Source organism: Dromiciops gliroides, chromosome 2 (genome assembly GCF_019393635.1).
Source record: "Dromiciops gliroides isolate mDroGli1 chromosome 2, mDroGli1.pri, whole genome shotgun sequence".
In the NCBI taxonomy this organism is placed as follows: Eukaryota; Metazoa; Chordata; class Mammalia; order Microbiotheria; family Microbiotheriidae; genus Dromiciops; species Dromiciops gliroides.
In genome coordinates this window covers 34,881,204-34,906,127 of record NC_057862.1, presented here as the reverse complement: position 1 = coordinate 34,906,127, position 24,924 = coordinate 34,881,204, and the positions used below count along the sequence as shown (strand labels likewise).

At 42.7% G+C, this 24,924-nt stretch overlaps 1 protein-coding gene across 1 annotated transcript in view; it reads right to left on the bottom strand.

Moving 5' to 3' along the window:
• Positions 1-326: 326 nt before the first annotated feature.
• Positions 327-24,924, bottom strand: part of TSPAN3 (tetraspanin 3) — a 31,251-nt gene continuing 6,653 nt past the window's right edge. The window contains exons 2-7 of the mRNA XM_043987131.1: positions 12,574-12,765; positions 12,280-12,354; positions 7,426-7,527; positions 6,260-6,412; positions 5,853-5,936; positions 327-1,185 (exon numbers count right to left, since the gene is read on the bottom strand). Coding sequence (XP_043843066.1) covers positions 1,093-1,185; positions 5,853-5,936; positions 6,260-6,412; positions 7,426-7,527; positions 12,280-12,354; positions 12,574-12,765 — 699 coding nt within the window. The 3' untranslated portion in view covers positions 327-1,092. The remainder of the gene's footprint in view (positions 1,186-5,852; positions 5,937-6,259; positions 6,413-7,425; positions 7,528-12,279; positions 12,355-12,573; positions 12,766-24,924) is intronic.

Below are 24,924 nucleotides of genomic sequence, written 5' to 3'. Positions count from 1 at the left end.
TGAACCATGTCTGGGATCTGGTCATATTTTCAGGGAGTTTTAGAGACTGCCTCTTGCGAACCCTAGAGCTTCTACAAATGTGAGGGACCGTCATAAGCCAGTTCCTAGTCAAAGTAGAGAGCAAGGAAAAGCAGTCTGCGGCTCTTTGGATGCCAGGGGATTTTGGGGTCCTCATCAGAGACATGAGCTCTAGGCACCTCAAGAGGCACCTGGACCTCAAACTATTTGTCCTGTAGAAACTCTGAAATAAAAACAACAAAGTCTTCGTCCCCTGTCCCCCCTCCGCCACCCCGGCCAGGTCCTGAATGAAGACAAAAGCTCATGTCTTGGAGGGAGGGTATATAGCCTTTATTTAGTCAGATTCACTATGTACAACGGAGATCACTGTGACACCATCTCGCTAGTCTACACGGGTACATTATTTCCAACTTGAAGACCTACACTCATAAAAAACCACACATACATATCATTACAGAACAGCAGTGCATACTTTTACTCCTGAAAAGCCAGCTTTTATTTAAAAAACACTCAAGTTGGGGAGACGCCCTCAAATGGAGAGGGGGCCTACGAGGACGCCGTAGGAGTCTACAGGTTAAGTTATTCTGTACAATTTCCACCCTACCGGACTACAATGTACATGTTTTAAAAGTGGACACTGGGGAAGGGCAGCACTTGGGTCCCATCATGCAGCTGGCCAGCTCGTCCCCCTCAGCCTCCAAGAGAACTTGGGCTGGGAGTCCCACCAATCGAAGCTTTCAAAGACTGTACCGTTCTTCAGAAGCAGCGTGCTCCTGGTCAGAGGGGACCACCCTCGAAAGGCCAGTCTACTGCTTCAAACTGGCAAATGATTCAGAAACCAGCATGCTTCCTAGCATGTTTTTTGCAAAAGACATGGGGCTGCGTGGGGGGAAAGGTCATTGGGGGCAGGTGGGCTCATGTGCCCATCACCGGTGTCCAGGAGAGTTGTTTCTCTTTTGTGCCAGGTGTGCTTCAGCTAAGTCTACAGAGACAGGAGAGTGACTGCAGGAGACTCGCCCGATCCACCATCCAGGGAAGGGAAACAAGACTGAGGACCTCAGGAGCCATTTTCTTCTAGGCGTAGGTTCCTCCGGTGATGAGCAGCTCATAGGCGGGATCTCTACTCCTCCGGCACAACACGATGCAAGCACAGAGCATACCCAGAAGCTGAGGGGAAAGAAGGGCCAGCACTGGGTAAAGGAGCCAGAAGCACGGTTGGCTTAGGGAGAGCAAGAAGGTCCCTCTGCTCAATGGGAGCAGGAACAGAAGGGAGGTTGCAGAAAAGGTTCTCCATTTCTTCTATCAAAGTCTGGGTATGGGGGCAATTTAGGTCACATGACTTGGGTATCCCACTGCACTGAGTCCCCGGGGCCCACAAAGATGGGACCAGTCACTGCCAGGGTTTTTGTTAAGAGAATCAATCCACTTGAGGCCACAGTCACTGATTTTGGTTAAATTAAAAATATTTCAAAGATTCCCTGAGTTCCCTCAGATGCCCCCAGTTTTCCAAATGCTGTTGTACAGAAAAGCATACTAGACCTATCCAAGTGAAAGACCTGCTAAGCAATAAAGACAACCAAAGTCTTCCCAATCTAGAGCTTTCGTGGGACACTTAGTCCTCTTTCACGGGGCACAGTTTTGTGTGTGGTGTAATTCTAACCCTAGACTAAAACTGTTTAAGTAATGACTAAGTACCCTTTTAAATTAAGCTGGGAAAGACCTTTTAAAAATTTTCCTGATTATTCCTTTACAACAGTCAAACTCAAATTGAAAAGGGTTCCACTAAACTACTAGACTGCATAACAATTTAGTTTTGTTTGTTTGTTTTTTTGGTGAGGCAATTGGGGTTAAGTGACTTGCCCAGGGTCACACAGCTAGTAAGTGTTAAGTGTCTGAGGCCGGATTTGAACTCAGGTCCTCCTGACTCCAGGGCCAGTGCTCTATCCCCTGCGCCACCTAGCTGCCCACGATTTAGTTTTAAAATATAATGTTATGCCTTATTGTATTTTTAAATATTTTGTTAAATACTTCCCAATTTTATTTTAATCTGGTATAGGCAGCACTCAGGAATGTTGCAGGCATCATATTTGAGATTCCTGCTTTAGACAATCTGTTAAAAGCAGAGAGAGAACTAGGGATAATCATGATGTAGACATCAGTATCACATCCAATAGGATAAATAGCCTTTAGAGTACTGAAGGGACTTTACAGATCATCTCTTCCAACTGCCTTCATTTTCCAGAAGAGGTTAAGCGGCATGCCAAAAATAACAGAGGTACAGTAAACAGAAGAGGTACCATTTGAATTTGGATCCCTTGATTGTAAAACCACAGTTCTTTCCATTCTATCAAGCTGCCTTTTGGCCCCTTACCCTCTCTCAGGTGCCAAGCGATTTAGCTGCTAAGGATCCTACTCAATTCTCTAGGACTCCTTCCATTCTTCCATTTAAAAAACTTACCATTGCTGAATCCCATTTCCACCAGTCTTGCCCAAATGGAGTGTGACTGTGGCTGTTAAGAATTGTTTACATCCCATAACTCCCCTTCCCTCAGAGAACACAGAATTTTAACTTAAGTAACTGGGGTCAAAGGCTCAACCCTAAAGGAAAACTAATGCTGGTAATTGCAAGCAACAGGTTAAATTAGTAAGGGGGGGTGATCTTTCAGTAATACAACTGAGTATTCAAGGAATTTCAATAATGGATTCCAAAAGACTTCTCAAAATTTTTGGCTGTACTAGAATTTTGCAGTACTGAATATTATATACAATTTCAAGTGAAAAACTTAGACACATTATTTATTACATTAAGATTTTAGTGATAATGATATTTTCTACCATGGAATTTTAACTATAAAACTAAAAGTCATGACTATTAAATTCAATGGCCAATTAATGATTTCATCAAAACTAATCAAGATTAAATTCCAGGGGCAGCTAGGTGGCGCAGTGGATAGAGCACCGGCCCTGGATTCAGGAGGACCTGAGTTCAAATCCAGCCTCAGACACCTAACAGGTACTAGCTGTGTGACCCTGGGCAAGTCACTTAACCCCAATTGCCTCACTAAAAAAAAAAAAAAAAAAAAAAAAAGATTAAATTCCACTTCTGAATGTTTTTATAAAAAGGAAAACAGTAACAATTTTAAAATATAAGACTGATAGCATCAATAGGTCCAAACACAATTTTGGGTACATAAGACCCACAATGCAATTACAATGCAAATATCAGATTCAGGCTTGGTGTGAATAGGAGCTATCTCAAAATGGAACACATGGCCTCTTGCAGTGGCAGTGGTGGGTACCCCTCACTAAAGGTGAGCCATCAATGGATAAATTCGTCTAGTTTGGGGCCTATCACTAGGGCCAAGTGATCAGTTTCCTTCATAATAAATGACAGTCTTACAGAAAACTAATGAGAAATGTTTCGTTTTCCACGATCAGACCTAGATTTCCTGAAATGCTCTAATAGCTGCTCTTAAAGCAGATTTCATGCCTGGAGGATTTATTTTAAGAAAGTGCGTGGGCATTTTAAAATTATGCTAGAGAGGATGGGATTTAATTGCTAGTTCAAACCTAAGTTTCTTAAAATTATCTAGATTTTGTTTGTCTATGTTAGCTCAAGTTAATGCATTTAATGGAAAACGCCCTTTTCTAATATCAACAAGGTGGATTGCGTACTTTTCTAGGATTAAAACAGTTCTGTGATGATTCATTAGAAAGCCAAGCTCCCTGGGTGACTGTTTCTGCACTACTAAGGATTGATTTTGTGCCTCTGCAGAAGGGAAAGATGTGTTTTCCATCGAGTTATGTGGGCTACACAAAAGAGGCATGAGAGGCCCCATCTTCCAGGGGAGATCTCGATCGAAGTCATTTCAGTCACTTTACATGCAATGCATACGTTCGCAGAGATGAAAACCTTTTCAGGTAGAGCTTCTGTGATCATGGAACCTTCTGTAGATCCCTAAGTTCTTCATGTGACCTAGGTCCCTCCCTCCCAGCCTGGCTTATAAACCCCACTGATGTTCTTTCCCTTCTGAACTCGTTTCTTGAAACAACTATGACAAGAAGGTGAAGTGCGTGGGCTGTGGCCGAAGAGGGGCTTCCACTCTGGCTGCCCTGACCCCAAAGCTGGTCCTCTATTCACGACACCATGCTTGCCTCTCAAGTAACCAACACCTAGGACTCCAGAGGCAACTGTTCTGATTATGCAGCATGGCTGAATCAGAGCAGAAATACCTTCTCATCAGCATTAGGCTAGGAGAGCTTTTGTGACTGTGAACCTGACTTTCCATAACAGTATTATTGTGGATTCTCCAATATTTTTAATTTACATAGAACTAGTAATCCTCTGGAAATCAATTCAGACCCCAAATCCCTGATCTTTGTTTGGCTCTGACCAACAAAGTAATTATTAGATATGCCAATTCATCAAGCAGCAGTCATTAAGCCCTCACTACATGCTAGGCACTGTGCTAAATACTGAAGAACTTCAAGGACCAAAAAAAAAAAAAAAAAAAAAGGCCCCACCCTAGGGAGGTCACTATCTACCAGGGAAAACAGATTCAGCAAGAAACAGAAACAAAAGTATCTGAAAGTCTCATACAAAAACTGGCATCAGCTGAAGCCTGAAGGGAGCTAGGGACTCTAGACAGTGTAAGTCTAGAGAGGGAATGGAGAAGGAACGCCTAGTGGGGACCATGTAGGAGCATGTGGTTAGAATTCAGAGTGTGTGCGAGGGAGGCCTGTGTAACAATTATGGATGGGTGGAATGGACTAGACTATAAAAGGCTTTCTTTACACACCAAAAAAAAGTAGTGTGTATTTGATACTAGTGAGAATGGGGAGCCAGTGGAATCTACAAAATAGGGGAATGGCAGGGTCAGATCTGGGCTTTGAAAATATTCCTTGGGCAGCTGTGTGGAAGACAACTGGGGAGGGGGAAAGACTTGGGATAGATGCATTAGGAAGCCGCTACAAAAGTCCAGAAAAGGGGTGGTGAGGGCCCGAACCAGGGTGGTGGCCAAGTGAGGAGAAAGATAGGAACAGATGGGAAATAGTATGGAGGCAGCCCTAGCAAGACCCGGCAACCCTTGGGATATGCCAGGTGAGGGACAATGAGACAAGGGGGACTCTAAGGTCACAAACCTGGGTGACAGGACAATGATGACAACAGGACCCCCATAGTATATCACTAACAACTTGATGATGCATTGTAGCTCCCTACATTACTCACATTACAATCTGATCCAATGGCTGAGAAAAATTCTGTTTTAATTATCCACTGTTTCCATAATGATATTTTAGCCAAAGATAGATTACTCTGCTGCTAAGAATGTCACTAGAGGTGACTACATTACTTCTGTTTTGAATATGTGAATGTGATGTGATGAATTCAGATACACAATGCTGGATAAATGGGGGTAGAAAGTGGAAAGAGTCCAAAGACGGAGGAAAAATGATACCACTTAATTCCCAATAAAAATGCTCAAATAAAGTAAGGCCAACTTGAAAACCAACTGCTTGGTCCATTATGAAAAACTGTGTTTTGCAGCGATGGAGAAGCTCCTGACCAGCTCCGGTCAGTCATCCCTCCAAGGTCTCACCTATCTGTGCCCCGACTTTCAAAACTTTGCTTTTTCTGCACTGCTCATAGGTTTGGGACCGGAAACCCAGAAATGGAGGGAGGAAAGCATTCCCTAGACCTCAATGGCTGCTAACCGATCCAAGCCTACAAAGGTTTTATTGCATGTTGAACTCTACCCAGAGCACAGCTGACGACGGGCAAAGGGATCACGCCAGGGAGCGTCTGCTGGATGGACCTTCGGTTTGAGTCTTACCTGAATAGCAGCAAATGTCAATGCTGCCCAAATGACGTACATCATGATGTCCTGGAGCTTCTTCACAACCAAGGCCTCACAACCCTGAAAAACAAACGAACAAGCAAGCCCAGCACGATTAGATTCTCCCCCAGTAAAAGCACAGAGAGCTTCCACAACAAACTTTCGCTGTCAGGAGAGGAGGGGAGGGGTGGCGAGAGTAATGAAGAGACGCTCCATGAAGGACTCCTGAAGCGGGGACTGTCGAGTCTCCCCGATCACCTTCCTCAGAAGGTGGCACATGGCAGATGCCCAGTGAAATGGGGCCAAATTAACGTCTGCCAGGAAAGAATGCATTTTACTGCACACAGAGGGCAGCGACGGAAGCACACGAGACTGTCCCCAGTGGTCCGAGCAGTCTGACTTACCTCGGAGTAGAGGTCTGCAGGGTGGGCCAGGCTCCCATTGCAGCTGCTGGCAGATGCTCTGCAGCAGCTGAGGGGCACGCTCTGATTTTTTGTTTCTTTGAACCAGTCTGTATTCTCCCAGTCTGAGTAATTGCGAATTCCACAACAGTGCAGCTAGAGGAGAGACAGAGAATCTTATTTCTTACAGGACAAGAACATGACAGGCTGGCCAGCTAAGGCTGGAGCCTGAATTCAGAGTGCTTCAGAGGCGACAAAACCCCCATTTCTCAAAGAGATGGAGAAGGCAGGTCCCAGGATGCTCCTTTTGCAGATGAAGCCCCTTCTCCCAGAGGCCTCCCCTGCTGTCTGCCCAGAGTAGGGGCACCCCAGAACCTGAAGGGCTCTGCCAGCACAGTGCTAGCTGGAAAAATCTCTGCAGCAGGGGCTGGGCTACATGCCCTATCTGCCATGGGGGCCTGCCTGGCATCCCTGAGATCAGCCACCACTGGCCTGAGAGACCATCTCAAGGTGTGGTGGGATATGGGCTGTGAATGGAATCGATGGCAATGTCTCCACCAACAAAATCCCAGATCCTTGAGGAACTAAGGAAGGTAGAAGGGAAGCAATTTACCAAAGTCACATTTATGGCCACGAACCAGAGCTGTGAAAACATCTTTCCAGAACATCCAACCCCCTCCCTCTCCACAGATGGGGTCTTTTATGTGAAATATAAACCACACTGGCTCACTTCTATGGGATGAAACGTGAAAACGGCTTTGCAGAGTCTTCAGGCACCCCCCGCAAGTCACACAGAGCCTCCCGCTTATAAACACTAGGGAAAGCGTGTGCCCAGACAACACGACCTGGCTGCGGGGCTGAAACTAGATGCCTTTGAAGCAATGAAAAAGGACTGGCTTTAATAAGGCGACTAGATCAAGCTACTCAAGGGATGGAGAGCAGAGGCACCTAACTTCCTTTGGTGCGATGGACTCGGGCCATGATCATGAAGAAAATCAATTACACGAAAATAAACAATCAAGATGGTTTTAAAAAGCCAAGTTCATGGACCCCCAGTAAAGAATCCCAGGTATAGAAGGGAAAACTTCCAGGACAGTGACGAGGAAGCAGGTACACTCTCCCAAACTGCACAGACGTTTGGGGCTACAGCAAACAGATGTTAGGCCTACCTGTCTCTGTACATAATCAATAGCCCGACTGGCGGCATCTGGAGAGGTTCCATTATAGGTCTTGTACACTTTCTGGATGCGGCGATCCACCTCACTTTCCACCTAAAGACAATACAAGTAATTCATTCTCTCAGTGACATTTGGAAATACAGTCATTGGTAGTAAAAAGCTATAGCTAAAATGCCTAACCAGCAACTTGAGAGTTGCCGAAATACCTTTATTTACCATACCAATCAAACTACCAAAGAATTATTTTGTAGAGCTAGAAAAGAATAACGATTGGAAAAACAAAAGGTCAAGGGAATCAATGGGAAAAAAATGTTAAGGAAGACAGCTTAGCAGTTCCAGATCTCAAACTATATTACAAAGTGGTAATCATCAAAACAGTCTAGTACTGACCAAGAAATAGTGATGGATCAGTGGGATAGATTAGCTACACAATACACAAAGGAATCTAGTTTTTGATAAACCCAAATGTTTTGGGGTAAGAACACAACATTTGATAAAAATTGCTGAGAAAATTGCAAAGTAGTTTGGCAGAAACTAGGTATAGACTGATATCTCACACTGTTTAAATTGGGAAAAAAAAAAGATTTAGACATAAAGGGTCAAGTAAATTAGGTGAGCATGGGAAAATGTGCCTGTTAGGTCCACAGATAAAGGAAGAGTTTATGACCAAATTAGAGATGAAGGGGATTATGGGAAGCAAAACAGATAATTCTGATTTCATGAAATTAAAAAACACTTTTGCCCAAACAAAACAATGCAGCCAAAATTAGAAGGAAAACAAGAAACTGGGGGAAAATTTTGCACCAAATTTCTCTGATAAAGGCCTCATTCCTCATATATAGGGAACTAAGCCAAATTGACAAGAACATGCGGCATTCCCTAGTTAAGAAACAGTCAAAGGCTACACATGTGTAACATATTGAACTGCTTGAGCTATTAAGGGGGCGTTTCAAAGGGAGGAAGAGAATTTGGAACAAAGTTTTAAAAATTGAGGTTAAAAATCATTTTTACATGTAATTTGGGAAAAAATTCTAAATAGAAAATTAAAAAAAGAAATAGTCAAAGGGTATGAACAGGCAGTTGTCAGAAGAAGAAATTGAAACTATCAAAGTCACATGAAAAAATGCTCTAAATCACGACTGACTAGAGAAATGCAAATTAAAACAACTCTGAGATACCACCTCATACCTATCAGATTGACTAACATGACAGAAAAGGAAAATAACATATGCTGGAGGGGATGTGGAAAAGTTGAGACACTAATGCACTGTTGGTAAAATTGTGAACTGGTCCAACCATTCTGGAAAGCAATTTGGAGCTATGCCTAAAGGGCTACAAAACTGTGCAGACCCTTTGACCAGCAATACCACTGCTAGGTCTGTGTCCCAAGAGATCAAAGAAAAAGGAAAAGGACCTGTCTGTACAAAAATATTTATAGCAGCTCTTTTTGTGGTGGCAAAAAAAATGGAAATTGAGGGAAACTGGGGAATGGCTGAACAAGTTGTGGTATATGATTGTGATGAAATACTATTGTACTATAAGAAATGACAAGAACTGATGCAAAGTGAAGTGAGCAAAACCAGGACAATGTATATAGAAATAGCAATATTGTATAATGATCAACTGTGAATGACTTAGCTATTCTCAACAACAAAATGATCCAAGCCAATTCCAAAGGACCCATTATGAAAATGCTACCTCCAGAGAAAGAAATGAGGAACTGAGTGCAGTGAAGTATACTTTTTAAAAACTTTATTTATTTTTACTGTTTTCTTTTAGAAGATGGCTAATAATGGAAATATGGTCTGCACGATCTCACATGTGTAATTTTTTTTTTAAGTGAGGCAATTGGGGTTAAGTGACTTGCCCAGGGTCACACAGCTGGTAAGTATTAAGTGTCTGAGGCTGGATTTGAACTCAGGTACTCCTGACTCCAGGGCCGGTGCTCTATCCACTGCGCCACCTAGCTGCTCCTCACATGTATAATTAATATTAAATTGCTTGTCTTCTTAAGGAGAAGAGGGGTTGCAGGGAGGGAGAAAATTTGGAACTCAAGATTTGTTAGAATTTTTTTTACATGTAATTGGGAAATATTTAACAGAATAAAATAATTTTAAAAAAACCACTATTCATCTAAAAAAGGTCTCTGTTCACTACTCTTTAAATTTTTTCCCCTTTTTTATCCCTTATGAAAGAACACCAATTTGCTAGTATCAATAATGAAAGGGGTGAACTCACCACCAATGAAGAGGAAATTAAGACAATTATTAGGAATTATTTCGCCCAATTATATGCCACTAAATCTGACAATCTAAACAAAAGGGATGAATATCTACAAAAATATAATTTATTCAGATTAACAGAAGAAATAAAATATGTAAATAACTCAATTTTAGGAAAAGAAATTGAACAAGTCTTTTTATCCCTTATGTTCAACTGTAGATTAGCGTCATTTTGTACCACCATCGAAGCTAGCAGCAAACTCCTACAGGAATTAAAAACGCCCTATGAAAAGCTCACGTTTAACACAACTATGTGTCTACTCTGGAGAGAAGAGAGCCACACAACACCCTCAGGATAGATGCCCATAGTTCAAATTCACTTTATTTTTTTCAAATAAATTCTCCTGGTATGTTCTCAGAGGACTGAATTTGGCTTTCTTTTTCTTACAAGGCGTGAGGACTGGAAGAGACACAGCTCCGCGTGCTGACTTCAAGCATGCGCCCACACAATGAGACCTTGAGCCAAAGACCAGGTGTCAGCCCCTAGAAAGGATGCCCGGTGTCAAAGGTGTACGGAGTTTTCCAATTAGCAGCAGGGAAAACAGGGTTTGGTTTTTGATCCGTTTTGTCACTTGGACAGTCAGCAGAAGTAACAACCTGCTTGCACCCAAGCCCTTTACCATGAATACATTCAATCAAATGCCCAATAAACAAGCACTGATCCAAGTACCTACTATGTGCCAGGCACTATACTGGATACTGAGAATACAGAGGAAATATAACAAACCCTGCCTTCAAGGAGCCCGCAGCAGGTAATACTGGGGAGAACAAGGCCAGTGGCTTTTCCAGGGAATCTCCACCTTTGAGGGGAGGAGGGGATCCTCCCACAAGGGCTGGGAACTTGACTTTTATCAGCCCACTTCTAGGGCTCTGGGGAACCCACCTCATGCTAACCCAATTAAGAAGAACCTGACCAAGAAACCAGAATGCCAATGACTAGTTTGCAAAGAAAAGAATAACTGCCAAGCAGAAGCAAATCTTCCCAGAAAGTGTGCTTAGAAAACCAGGTATTCTGGGCCAGTCCCGTTAAAAGACCTGTAGACCATAAAATGCAATAAAGAATGTCTTTACTAATAAGAAAGGATACAAAAGGCTAAAATCCCTTAAAGTTAAAGTTAGAAATTCAGATAAACAAGCAGGTGTTTCTGCAGAGGAATGAGAATTCTGCTAAAGCCTTGGGTACCATTCCCCCAGAAGCCCATGAAAACCTGGAGAACAGCCTCCTGGCTCCTCCCCACCTTCCTTAAAGGGAAACCTGCCCAATCTACATAAAATGATGCCATTCCTAACATACCAGACTGCTGCTGCTTGTTGGTCAAAGGATCCAAATCCAGGGAGGAGGCTATGTCAGCCCTGATAACTTCAAGTAACCTGTTCCTCCCCAATTTACTGGGACACAAATTCTTACTCTCTGGTGCTCATTCTTCCAGACTCTGTGCAAACCAGCTACCTTCTGTATTCATGTTGTTAACATGAAAAATAATCTGTAATCTTTAAAACTGTAACAACTGCATTCAGATTGATGTGACAGGTCAGTGGGTAGGGAAAAAATCCACTGTCCTAAGAGAAGAATAATCTCAGTGTTAAGATTCCCTCTGTCTTTATTTCCTGCAGGGCAGTTCTTCCTAACCACATAATAACTGCTTTTCTACCACATCAATAGACTCAAATAGTAAATGACATTCATGATGCAAATTTAAATCAAGAATGAAAGCATTACCACAGGGGTCTGATGGTACCCTCATCACTGTTTCTAAACTTATATTATAATAAACGAATATTCTCTAGCCAGGAGCAGCAAACCCAAGCAGTGAACCTTTAGTGTTACCTGTGGCATAAAATTAGGGAAGATGTAAAGCGGGGGAGAGGGGGGAAGAAGAGAAGAAGTAGAAAGAGGGGGTCTATACAGCAGGGAGTGAGAGTCCCAACAGAATCATACCTGTATAATATGGTGCCCATCTCTATTGCAAAATAAAATCAAATTTGGCAGCTTAACATTTAGCATTCCAATGTGTTAGCACAAGTGTTTTTCTAACTAAAATGACTTAGAAATATAAAAAAAGTGGTTTTACCTTTTCATGTTTACATATAATTTATTTCCATATCCATGTTATTATTTAAAAGTCAAAGGCCCCCTCATTTTTCTGAAATAGCAGTAACTTTCTTATAAAACTCAATCATCAGTGATTTCTCTTCTCTCCTCACTTCTGGCTGGAGAGCCCTGAGCTGGGGTCAGTGGTATGGATGGCTTTTTGGAAGGAGTTTCAAGAGCTCATTCCAAGTCCATTTGCATTGTAACTTCTAGAACTGTGATGCCACTTTCAAAATCCTAAAACTGTAGAAGAATTGATAATATATTTTCCCATATCATAGGGCTGAAAGAAACCTTGCTGGATGAATAATTTCTGGTCAACGTTGCAGTTGAGGAATTTTAAAAAGCAAACATTTTTACTATCACCTGAAGTGAATGCTGTTCTAGTTGAATATAAATGACTCATAAAACATTCTTCAAATTTAGAGCCTACCATACACTGAAGACAGACAACAAAATTAAAATTCATACCTTTGCTCTGTAAACATATCCCAAAACCACGACAACCACCTCTGTGATAAAAACCAACAGCAGAATGATCACAAACTGCAAGAAAAAAATTGAGAGGAGATTCAATACGCAAACTTAAAAGTAAACCCAAGTCACTCAATAGAAAAGTCATCTAGTTTCCAAGTGAAATATGGAGACAGTTTCAGAGGATCCACATTAAGAAACCCAGGGAGTTGCATGAGTTATAGAAGAGCCCGAGAAATCAAGCAGGGATGTGTGTTCTGATGCCATGGCGCCAGGGAGATCCTAACTTACTGTGGCAAGTCCGCAGCGGCTTTCTCGGATGGTGGCACAGCATCCAATTAGTCCAATAATGAAAAGAAGGGTTCCTACGGCTATAATCACGACAGCAGGGATGAGCGTGTACACGTCTTCAAAGAAATGATCATAGTCATCATAAGTGATGAAGACGTAGGCTCCCACATAGCACAGGATGCCTGCTGCTGCCTGCAGGAGACACAATGAACAAATTGGCACAAATCTCCCCCAACCCCATCCAGCAGCATTCTTCTCATTAGTTGGGAAGCTATGATTTCATGATTAATTTCCCCTTACAAAGAGATCAGTGAGTAACCAACTAACTGTGGATTCCAAGGATCAGGTACAAAAGGACTCTGAAAACAAGCTGGATGGTTTTCTTCTTGCACACGACTACTGCAGCTTTTGCTTTTTTGTTGTATTTTAGATAGACCCTTCATCCCCAGACATGAAGCTTCCATAATGAAGAAAACAAGTGAAGTACAAACAGTTGTTAGAACGAGTGGACAATACTTCCTTTTTGTGTTCTTTTCAGTAACATTACTGTAGTCACTGGGCATCCTTTCTCCTGGATATACTTACTCCGAGACCTCGGGCCCCTTGCAGCCCTGGAGCTAGATCTGATGAAGGCATTGGCTAATAGTCTTCCCACACCTCTCTCCATTTCCAAACCTCTCTGCTCATCCCCTTCTTGCCCTTCCCCATGTGAAGTTTGCATTTAAGCAGCTAAAACTGTTCAAGTCAACCCACCTCAAAGCCATGTTTTCTTCCTGGCTAGCCTCATGCTGGGCAAGTGCAGCCCCCTCCTCTTTATAGACTCTGTTTCCCCCAGTGGAATGTACATTCCTTGAAGGCAGGGCTGTCTTGCATCATACCTTCAGCGTTTAACAAAGTGCCCAGGGGGCAGCTAGGTGGCATAGTGGATAAAGCACCAGCCCTGGATTCAGGAGGACCTGAGTTCAAATCCAGACTCAGATACTTGACACTTACTAGCTATGTGACCCTGGGCAAGTCACTTAACCCTCAGTACCCCCACAAAAAAAACAAAAAAACCCCAACAAAGTGCCCAGTACACAGAAGCACCTACTGAATGTCTCCATTCCTTCCCCCCACATTTCTAGTTCCCCAAGGTGGCCCCCATTCCACTCTGAGATGCCTCTAGTTGTTGGGCAGTGGATTTTTTTACACCAAACTGAAATCTGGAACTTCCTTCCTTGGGGCCAAGCAGAAAAATTCTCTCTTCTACATGTCCCCCTTCAGACATCTCAACACTCCAAAATCTTCTCTGTGTGCAAACAGTCCCAGTCCCTCCAGCCTGTCTCTGGATGACAATCAAGGCTGTTCACCATCCCGTCTGCCCTCCTCTTTCAGATGGGAGCCGCACCCCATCGCCAACATGCCTGATGTCCTACTCACGTGAGATATGTACAGAACAGAGGCACAGGAATAAATTCAAATTCAAGAGACCCTTTAAAAGCATGTAATATGTGCACAATATACGTGCAATATATGGGGGGGGAGGAGGTTAAAAAAAGAGAGAATAAGATATCTGCAGACAACTAATTCTACAACAATGAATAAACATTTATTAAGGACGTCACTGTGTGTGAAGCTCTCGGATGCACAAAACCATTATCCAGGTTCTTTAAGGGGGAAGGGAAGGGAGGAATTACTGATATAGCACTTACTATGTCCCAGACATGGCAATTTACAAACATTATCTCATTTGGTCCTCACAAAAATCCCACAAGTAGGTGCTATAACTATCCCCATTTTATAACTGAAGAAACTGAGGCAAATAGAAGTTAAGTGACTTACCGAGGGGTCACAAAGCTAGTGTCTGAGGCCAGATTTTGACTGGGTCTTCTGACCCAAGTCCCAGGGCTCTATCCATTATATCATGAACTGCTGTTGGTTAGAGGGCCACAAGACTTGCCTTCTACCCCCCCCCCATGCTGATGTTTTTTCTTTCCTCTTCTTTGATAAACAGTATTTTATTATTCCACAATTACACATAAAGATAGTTTTCAACATTCATTTTTATAAGATTGAGCTTCAGAGTCTCCCCCCATCCCTCTCCACTGCAGCCAGCAGCAATCTGACATAGGTCACACATATGCAGTCATGTGAACACATTTCTACCTCAGTCCTGTTGTTAAATATAAAACGTGAAACTAGTCTGCTTTGCCCTGCAGTCAGACTCCACAATTCTTTCTCTGGACGTGGAGAACATTTTCCATCATGAGTCTTTGGGAACTGCCTTGGATTATTGATTGCTGAGAAGACTAAATGTCCCACAGATCTCTCGAATCAATGACTTGCTCTGAGATTCCCTAAGTAACTGGAATATAGCCTGGGTATGTCAACTGTTGTTCTGAGATACTCGCTCCAGGCCAACAGCACTATTTGTGAATGGGGTGTTAAGCAGGATGTTCTAACATTTAGGCTAATTTGTAGAACACCAAGGATCTCAGAGGAAGGACATACACACGAAACCGGTGCTCCTCCAGGCTCAAAGACCAAGGCAGCTTGGACATAGGCTGGGATTCCACCCATTTCCTCTTGGGTCATGTTCCCTTTTCATTCCATTCTATCAGAATCAGTCTCAGGTTTTGTGTTAGGGAAACCACAAAGAAAAGTTCCATTTGTAAAGTTAAGAAATTAGATGACTTACTAGTGGAAATCATGGATTTTTTACTTCTGAAGCAAAATTCCCAAGTTGGAAAGGACTGTGAGAAAGCCATCTGGTCTAGCCCCCGCCTTCCCTTGCCTGACTGCCTCCTTCTGGTCCTCCCTGGTCTCTTCCTCTTCTGCTCACGTGACATCTCCTCTGCCAGAGCTGGGCGGCCTTCTCAGGCACAATATTCAGGCATGACGAGGAGCCCTTGTGAGGCCCCTCCATATGGGGTGGCTGTTAGCTAGGATCCTCCACCCTAGAAGCATGGGTTGTGAATTTTACAGATGAAGAAAGGGAGGCTCAGTGGTTTGTGTCAGAGGCACAAAATGACAAAGCTGGCATGAAGCCCAGCCATGCTTTGACTGCCGACACACATAACCGCTTACTGTGTTCCCAGCGATTCGGCCTGTCCTAGGACAGCAGAGAAATGAGCTTGAGAACCACTTGCTGGTGGAAGGCCTCAAGTCACGCCTTCTACCAGGATAAGCAATTTGTCGACTGTCCTCACCAGACATCCTTGACTGCAGAGCTCAGGGCAGGAGAGCGGCTTTGGATTAAATGCTTGGAGATCCTGGAAACACTACTGATTACATGCTCATTAGCACTTTTCTTCAGAAATTAAGTGTAGGAGTTAAGCAATTCACAGCTTTGGTTCCCACAGCAACCAGAACCTGGCAGCTCTCTAGATGTGTTTTTATCCCTCTGCAATATGGTACTTCAAGGCTTTAGAAATCACATGCATTCACAGGAGAAAGAAAGAAGGAAGTTAAGGTGGCTAGGAGAGCCTATTTCCAACTTCTAGATTCACATTAACTAGCTATTCTAAGATGGCAGGACAGAAAACACTTGCTTGAGTACGGCAGGACACAATGATCCAATTTCAATTACATCTTGGGATTCAACAAAGGAAATTCGATTACCTCTCTTGGTTCTCCAATGAGTCTGAAAACTCCTTCTTGGGCTCTTGTGATGGCTGATCAGCCTCCGAAATCCTAAATGTGGGTGGTCCTCTCTCCCCTGAGGCTGTTTTGCTACTTCTTTCTCTGTGTTGCCCTTTGGTGATCTCTCATTCTCTCCCATCAGTTCCATCACCTCTCTTGTGCAGACAGCTCTAAAATCTGAGCCTCACTGTCTTTCCCGAACATCAGTCCCTCCTTTCCACCTGCCTGTGGGCTATCTCTACCTGGATGGCCTGTCAGGACTTCAAATTCAACAAGTCAAAAACTGAACTCATATTGGTTCCCACCTAAGGGTGCCTCTCCTCCCAGACCTGAAATCTCAGACATCTGCAGATGTGGGGCTGAGGGAGAACAAAGAATCAAATTGGTTGCCCAATCCTATAGTCTCCTTGCATATTTTTTACATCAGTCCCTTCCTCTCCACTGACAAAAGTGCCTTTGACCTAGTCCTCTGCAAAATGAAAGGGTTGGACTAAATGAGCTCCCCAATGCTTTCTAAACTTACAGTCCTTATACCATGAGACCTAAAACTATGGAATCTTTATGAAGTCACCTAGTCCCTCATATTACAGATGAGGAAACACATGGACCAACAGGGGATCTGACTCGGTGGGAGGTGGTTTAACTCTCATTCCAAATTTAGCATGTTACCACATCATGACTCCCTCACCATTTTCTTCCTCCTCAGATTCATCTTTCAATGGACCATAAACCTGAGAGCTTGAAGAGGCCTCAGACCAATCCCTTTACCCATGAGGAAACTGAGACCAAGAGAGAACAAGCAGAAGAGGCAGAATTTGAACCTGGGTTTCCCGATTCCAATTCCAATACGCTTTCCATCACCCCACACAGCTGTCAAAAGTGACTTCCTAAGGCACAAAGCTGCCCACATGACTCATGTTCCAACATTTTCTGTGGCTCCTTACTTCCTGTAAGAAAACAAATTGGGGCCCTCCAGCCTGACTCCAACCTTCTGGACCAGCCTTATTACACATTATCCCCCTTTGCATAGTCTATGTCCCTTGGTAGGTTGGTTATAAGCTCCTGGAGCCTAAGGAACTCCTAGTTCTAACACGTCCTCCCAAGTTGGATCCCCATCAGCTCAGCAGCTTCCTCATTTCCTCCCCACATCCTCGGCCCTCCACAGGGTGTTTAGCACAGGAGAGCTCATCTGGGATGCTGACCTCAATTAGAGGCAGCAGGAGCCCACAGGCTGTATAAAGAGAGAGACTGGCCAAACAGACCCTGAGGGCAAAGTTTCTGCACAGATCCTTATGTATACGGACAGCAAATAGACATTTCCTATGTATTAATGATGGTACAAAGGTCCTCAAAGACTCCAGGCAAAGCACAAACCTCACTATGTTATCTGTTATCTGAGGAAGACCGTAGCTAACTAATATTGGAGACGCATCATGAGGCTGACCACCGAGTGGATCTTGTGGCCAAACCGCTCTTGAAGACCTTCTAATTGGCTCCAGAGGGAACAGATTCATGGATCCTTGATGTCCTTAGTGCTGTTCCATGTGCCTCCTTCCTAAGCACATTAATGGTTTGGACTCCCAGCACTGCAGTAAGCAATTAGTACATTCCTCTCAGAGAAACACAGGCACAAGACGGAAAACGTGTCTATATACACATAGAGAAAACCACATTCATTCAGATAACTTGAAGGTGAGTCTTAGCAAAAAATCTGGAAAGTTAAAGTTTTATTAATTTCAAGAAAACATTAAGTCTTAGGTAGAAATCCTTGGATTGAAGAGTTAACCCTTAAAACTGTCAGCATCCAGTTTCATAGGGCACTTAAAAGTCCTTGCCAAAGATGTGCTCCCTTATGCAGAACGAAGAACCTGCAATCCTGCTTACCTTATAATTTGCTTATTAAACCCTTCCTTCATTATTCACAAAATTTAAATCAATGAAATATGAGTTAAGGGAACTTTATTATCCACCCTTTCCCTCCCCTTCAGTTGATTTTCTCTTTTTTCGGTTCAGGCGCTGTGTAAGCACCTGCTACACATGGGCAAGATGCTTGGCTACCCTTTCATCATACAGACCATCTCACCCAGACAAGCACAACAGCCAATACTGCTCAGCATGGAAGCTTTAACCTGCTCTGGTTAACCAAACTGGGTGGTTTACCACAATAAAAGCCTGGTGGCCTTCTTTCCCAGGGGCTGGACTTAGTGAGGACTTTAGTCCAACTTCAGCTCAGAACTCCTAAAACTTAAGCAATCCACCAGCTTTCACCTCCCCACCAGCAAGGACTACAGCCATGCACCACCAAGCCTGGGGCAATGAAGTATTTCCTGTTTTCTTCTAAAAGTAAAATTTTAAATCATTTGATGTTTCTTTAAACCATAAAAAAGCAATAGTTTTGGGGAAAGGACATAATAATGGCCTCATAAAGAGCCTGAAGAGCTCATCTGATCCAGTTTGCAAAAAAAAAAAAGTTTCCTTTTGAAGGTATTCAAGGACAAAGATTCCATCATCTCCCCAGGTAGTTTGCTCTGTGGTACAATAAAGTTGCTGGACATTCTCTATGTGCAAAGCTTTGTGCTAGGTGCTAGTGCACCTGCCAAGGTTTGATCAGGTTAATGAAACCTTTAGAAAGTTACCCTAACCCTTTACCAAAAGGAAGGCATACATGCAAATCTCAAGCAAAAGAAAACTACATTTGCATACCCAGAACTGACAAATGTGTTATTTCGGTCTACAGAAAAAAAAAATTGTGGGCTGAAAACATGCAAATACCAAAGAGCCTTGGTAAGTTAAATAGCAGCTGATTTTCACTGTGCTACACCGAAGAGTTCTGGCTATTTACATTTAAGATATGAAATTAAGAGTGATGAGCCTGAAGGGATTCTTGTAACATGGGAATTACATTGTTAGTGTTGCCTAGTAATGAGGCAAGTGAATGGCTTCCAGTGATGTCACCTTCTACCCAGCTGAAGGCACTTGTCAGAAACAGATTTCTAAGGGGTGGCAGAGAAACAAGCCAACAGCAGCAGATGCTACCAGACAGAGAAAGGGTGCAAAGGCAAGCTAATATCAGATACCATTTGTAAAACTGTCTATCCTTTTAATAGAATGTAAAGTAGCTCTTTGCCCAGGCTGCAAACTACTCAAAACCCAATTTATCCCAGCCGAGTTGGGAGCACAGCAGAACTCTATTTTAGTCATTAATTCCAAGGGGGCAACTCATTAGTAGTAATCCTAGTGGCATAACCACCACCCTTCAATTACATGGAAGTTGATCTGGGTTTATAGAAACTGAATTATGTTTAAGTGGAAAACACCCAAGCTTACAGAAACCTAACCAATTCCTTCTCTTCCTTGAAAAAAAAAATCAACATGCAACTTACAAAATAAGTACCAAATGACAGAAATGGTTTCTGAAGTCGCAGGTTCCACTGCACCTGTCAGTGAGTATTGTGATGGTCCTAACTAATTTTTATGAATATCCACAATAGGGTTGGGATTTGCTTAAGGCTCAGGCTTTGCTTCTCTTCCCCTTTCACACAAGGGGGCTTCTCTCCAGAATCACGTCCCTATGCCCTTTTCCCTCCTCCAGACTGACTTCATGAACCCATACTATTTTTTAAGCCAGGGAGCACCTGTTTAGAAACTGGTGGAGGCTGGGAGGAATGTTGATTAGTTTTTGTTTCTCTGAAAGGAATGTACTAATTGCTTACTACAGTGCTGGGAGTCCAAACCGTTAATGTGCTTAGGAAGGAGGCACATGGAACAGCACTAAGGACATCAAGGATCCATGAATCTGTTCCCTCTGGAGCCAATTAGAAGGTCTTCAAGAGCGGTTTGGCCACAAGATCCACTCGGTGGTCAGCCTCATGATGCGTCTCCAATATTAGTTAGCTACGGTCTTCCTCAGATAACAGATAACATAGTGAGGTTTGTGCTTTGCCTGGAGCCTTTGAGGACCTTCATGCCATCGCCAATATCAAAAGAAGCCCTGCTATAAACTATAACTTTCAGGCACATACGCATGCCTTCTATTTGAGTCATGATTTCTGAAATAAATTACTCTGGATAAAACAAAGAAATTACATCTTAAATTTGATTCCAATAGTATCACACACCAACCCTTCTTGGTATTGTCATTCAGGAATAAATTACATGTCTTCATGAGAAAAGACAAAGCCTGTACTCCTGGGGGTGGTGACAAAGAGCTAGCTGACAATCATCTAAGAAGGAGGGACACAGAAGATGGCCTCTGCCAAGGAAAGCCTTGAAGAGGTTAAAGAAAGGGGTACTGAGAAGGAGGAGCTGGGTCTGCTAAAGACACTCAAGCTATCTGGTTTACAACTGTACCCAGGGCTGGCCCTGATTGTGCCACTTTCAATCTGGGCTTAAAAATCACTTTGGTATCAGATGCTAAACTCTGATCTTAAGCCTACTAATTACAGTCACATTAATTTATAGTCTCAGAAACACCTCTTTGCCTAAGCTTCTGAAGAACAAATAATCCTTATGCCCAAGTTGAGACTGCAAGTATATGGAAAATCACTACCAACCTTTTTTAAAAATAAAATTTCCACTAGTCATTCTCTAGCATGCCTATTTATAGATTTCATTTTGATCCTGCATTTCTGCGGCAGTAGCCGCTCATGACTGAGTGGATCAGATGCCTTTACCAAGTACAAAGCTCCCATAAATCACATGTTATGTCTCAAGAACAAATCCAAGAGATCTTGACCTCTCACCTGGAAATTCAAAATATTCTTCACTGTGGTTTCTTGGACTCATTATTATTCCCTTAAAGTGAATTAAATCTCAAATCTGTCTGAACATCAGAGTAAAGTGAGCCACCCTTCAATCTAGAGTACCTCCAGCACCTGTCCCAATCTGCCATGTTTTATCCTTTAGCACTCTGGACTGGAGCCTGGGCTGGCTTTGACTCAGCCTTCAGATGCTTTCTGATGATGTGTTCTAACACAATTTCAAGTCCTTCAGTGAACATCATCCTTTCAAAACCACCACCCTTCAAGAAGACTGTGGACAAGGGGGCAGCTAGATGGTGCAGTGGTTAAAGCACCAGCCCTGGATTCAGGAGTACCTGAGTTCAAATCCGGCCTCAGACACTTGACACTTACTAGCTGTGTGACCCTGGGCAAGTCACTTAACCCCCATTGCCTTTAAAATAAATAAATAAATAAATAAATAAAAGAAGACTGTGGACAAGAAAGTCATTCTATTGCTAAACAGGGTTTGGTTAACAAAGCTGTTCTTGCCCTCATGCTCAAGTAAAGATTGGAAGGGGGCAATGTTTTTACATTTTTTCCACAACTCTGAGCCCAAAGCTTGTATCCAGAAATTGGCTATCTTTCCTTTGCAATCACTATTTTTTTTTCCGATTTAAAAAATAGATTTTTATTGGTATCTTTTGTTTTACACTTCTTGGATTTCCCTCTGTATTCCTTCTTTTTTTTTTTTTTGGTGAGGCAATTGGGGTTAAGTGACTTGCCGAGGGTCACATAGCTAGTGTTAAGTGTCTGAGGCCGAATTTGAACTCAGGTACTCCTGACTTCAGGGCTGGTGTTCTATCCACTACACCACCTAGCTGCCCCTGTATTCCTTCTTTAATGCTCCTCTCCCAGTGAGACATCCCTTAGATGAAGACTGTTTTAAAGAAAAAAATTAGGCAAAACTAACCAAAGTGGAGAGTAGAAAATGATATCATATAAAATATCCTCCCACCATGGACTCCTCCCCACTCCCCCCCCACAACCCTGGAAAGGAGGGGGAAGAGGATATGTCTTCTTCTAACTCTTATTTGGGGCCAGGCTTGTACTTTATAATTTGAAAACTGATTTAGAAATGTTTTGTGACGCTTGTTCTTTTCATTCACATTGTGGGAGTCATGGTGTACACGGTTTTTCCTGGCTCTGCTGATTTCTTTTGTCATCTTTACCGATTTGTGAAACTTCAGGCTTGTTTTGGTTGGCCCTTCTTATGAACAGTGTTCTGGATCATTCTTTCCTATACCCTTCATAGTGTAGCCAAATACTAATGAGCAGGACCCAGAACCAAGAGGAGGAAGAATAGGCGCTATAGTGCATAGGAAACAGAGCAGCACTTCCAATCATTACAAGGGCTGGCTCCCTGAAGCAAAAAACCTCATCTTTTCAATACCAATTTTCTACTGATGTCGTATGGCTGCAAATCATGGACTATTAGTCACCAAAGAATTGCCATTGTGACTCATCCAGAGAGAACTGGAAAGGTGCAGAGTGGCCCAAATGGGCTGCAACATATTCCCAATGATTTGCAGGAGAAGCAGCATAAAGACTATGAGAGAAATGGATGACCAGAACAGAAGGTGGTGGCAGCAAGTAGCAAATATAACCAACATGGAAATACTCAGTGCTGGAGGGACTGTGGAAAGAAAGGCTCATCAGTATATGATCCGTAGAGGTGTGAAATGGTCCAGTCATACATACTAGAAAGCAACTTGCTGAGTCAGTGAAAAGCCCAAGCTTTCTTTTGACCAAGAGGACCCTTTAGCCAGGTACTAACTGCTGAGGAAGCTAAACACGTCAAAGTATCCACAATACTTTTTGTAGTAACCAAGAACGGGAAACAAACCAATACAGAGTGCAGTAAGCAGAACTAGAGGGAAAACCACACGAAATCACTAAAACAATGGACTTGGAAAGACAAGAAAATGAAACTAACCTGTCTGGTTAAAATGGCCATATTTGACCCCAAAGAAAACAAAGCTTCCTCTCCTCTTGTCAGAGCTATGGGGGTCTGGGTGAGGAATGATTTCGCTAACCTTATTTGTTATAAGAGATGGTTTATTTTGTTTTCTTCTTTCTTTCTTTTTTTTTTTCCTGTGGGGCAATGAGGGTTAAGTGACTTCCCCAGGGTCACACAGCTAGTGTCAAGTGTCTGAGGGCATTTTTGAACTCGGGTCCTCCTGATCCAGAGCTGGTGCTTTATACACTGCCCCACCTAGCTGCCCCCAAGAGATGGTTTATTTTGTAAAGGAGGGGAAAACACATTAAAAAATGAAAGTGATGTGAAACTTCAGAGAGGTCCTGGAGTCAGTGAGTTCAAGTCTGGCCTCAAATACTTCTTAGCTTATTCCCTTCCTCTTGTGATTTCTCTGCCTTTAGATTTGGAAGAGTCCTCGAATCATCTCAATTCTGTCATTTTACAGAAGAGGGAACTAAGGTCTGAAAAATGACTTGTTCGAGGTCACAGAGGTAGTAAACAGCAGAAATAAGATCTGAACCTGGGTACTCCAGCACTCTCCAATTTAACTATCAAAGGTCACATTAGAAAAGAAATGGCTTATGGAAGATGTCCCTCTGGGTTTCTTAATGCATTCTGTTCTACCACATGGCAGAGAAGAACTACTGGCTAGCCGGCTACCTTTTCAATACACCACAAGAAACAGACAAGAAAGACCTCTATTACCAAAGAGATGAGAGGCCAACAACACCATCAGAAACCTCACTGGCAGAGGGAGAGGCAATGCAGAAAGCAAAGGGATGAGGTTTTGGTATGAAAACATTAAAATCACTTCCAATATACAAAAATAAAAATAAACACCTAAGAAGTGGGAGGAAAGGGCTCTGCTCTTGAGTGGAGGGAAAAGGGACCCTGGGAATATATGAATGGGTTTGAGGGGAAAAGTTGGGGGGGAGGGGGAAGGGCAGCAAACATGTGGTTTCAAGAATCACTGGACTCAGCCCCTGCCAAACCCTTCTACTTGCTTACCTACATCGAAAATTCCTTTAAGGGACAAAGCTTTTCATTCCACAACTTGAGATCAAAATTAAAATGTTGTTTGACATAATACAGGTGCACATTCCCATTCAAATAGAATCCGACAGTAAGATTAGCAAAGTATCAGCTGCTTTCCTGTTTTGATTAGGAGCTGGTAGAGTAAAAGCAGTAGGTATCTGAGTGGAAAAAGGGTTGGTTGGTTTTTTTCTTTTGGGGGGGGGTGAGTTGTTGGAAAAAAGCAAAAAATAAACTTCCATATTTCACAACTTCTATTTCAGACCCATCTATTTTAAACTGAGTTGGGATAAATAAAATCTATGTAAAGAGACATTTTTGTCCTGCTTAGCTAGGAATGTGCACACTGCTGCTTTGCAAAATTTATAAAGATTTTTAAAAAATATATTCTAGAAGAACTTTGATTCCAAAAGATAAACTATCACTCTAGCTCCCCTACTAATCATATATGTTCTTTTCTCCTTTAGTCGATATTATTATTATCCAAAGCCTTTAATGGAAATCCAATTCAAGTTAACATTTATTAAGCATTTACAATACAACACTAAAATACAAAGACAAGAAACCCAAGCCAATCACATTCAGGGTTATACAGCTGCCCCCTTCACAACAGACTTGTGTAGAGAGAAAAAAGAAAGAGTTCTCTTTTGGATATGGAAAGTCAAAGACGCTTAAAGAACATCCAGTTGGAAACATCCAGCAAACAGGTGGTTGTGTAGGACTGAAGCTGTAGGCAGAGATCTGGGAGCTGTTGATGGGAGGTGATGGTGTCAACAAGGATCTTACAAAGAGAAGATGGTCCAGACTAGAGCCTTGGGCTTATACCCACAGTTGGAGGAAAGATGTGGATGATCCAAGACAAGCCTGAGAGAAGATGCTAGAGGAAAGTCAAGCAAGAAGGCCACAGGGACTGAGAAACTTCCGCTAGACTGAGCATGTAAG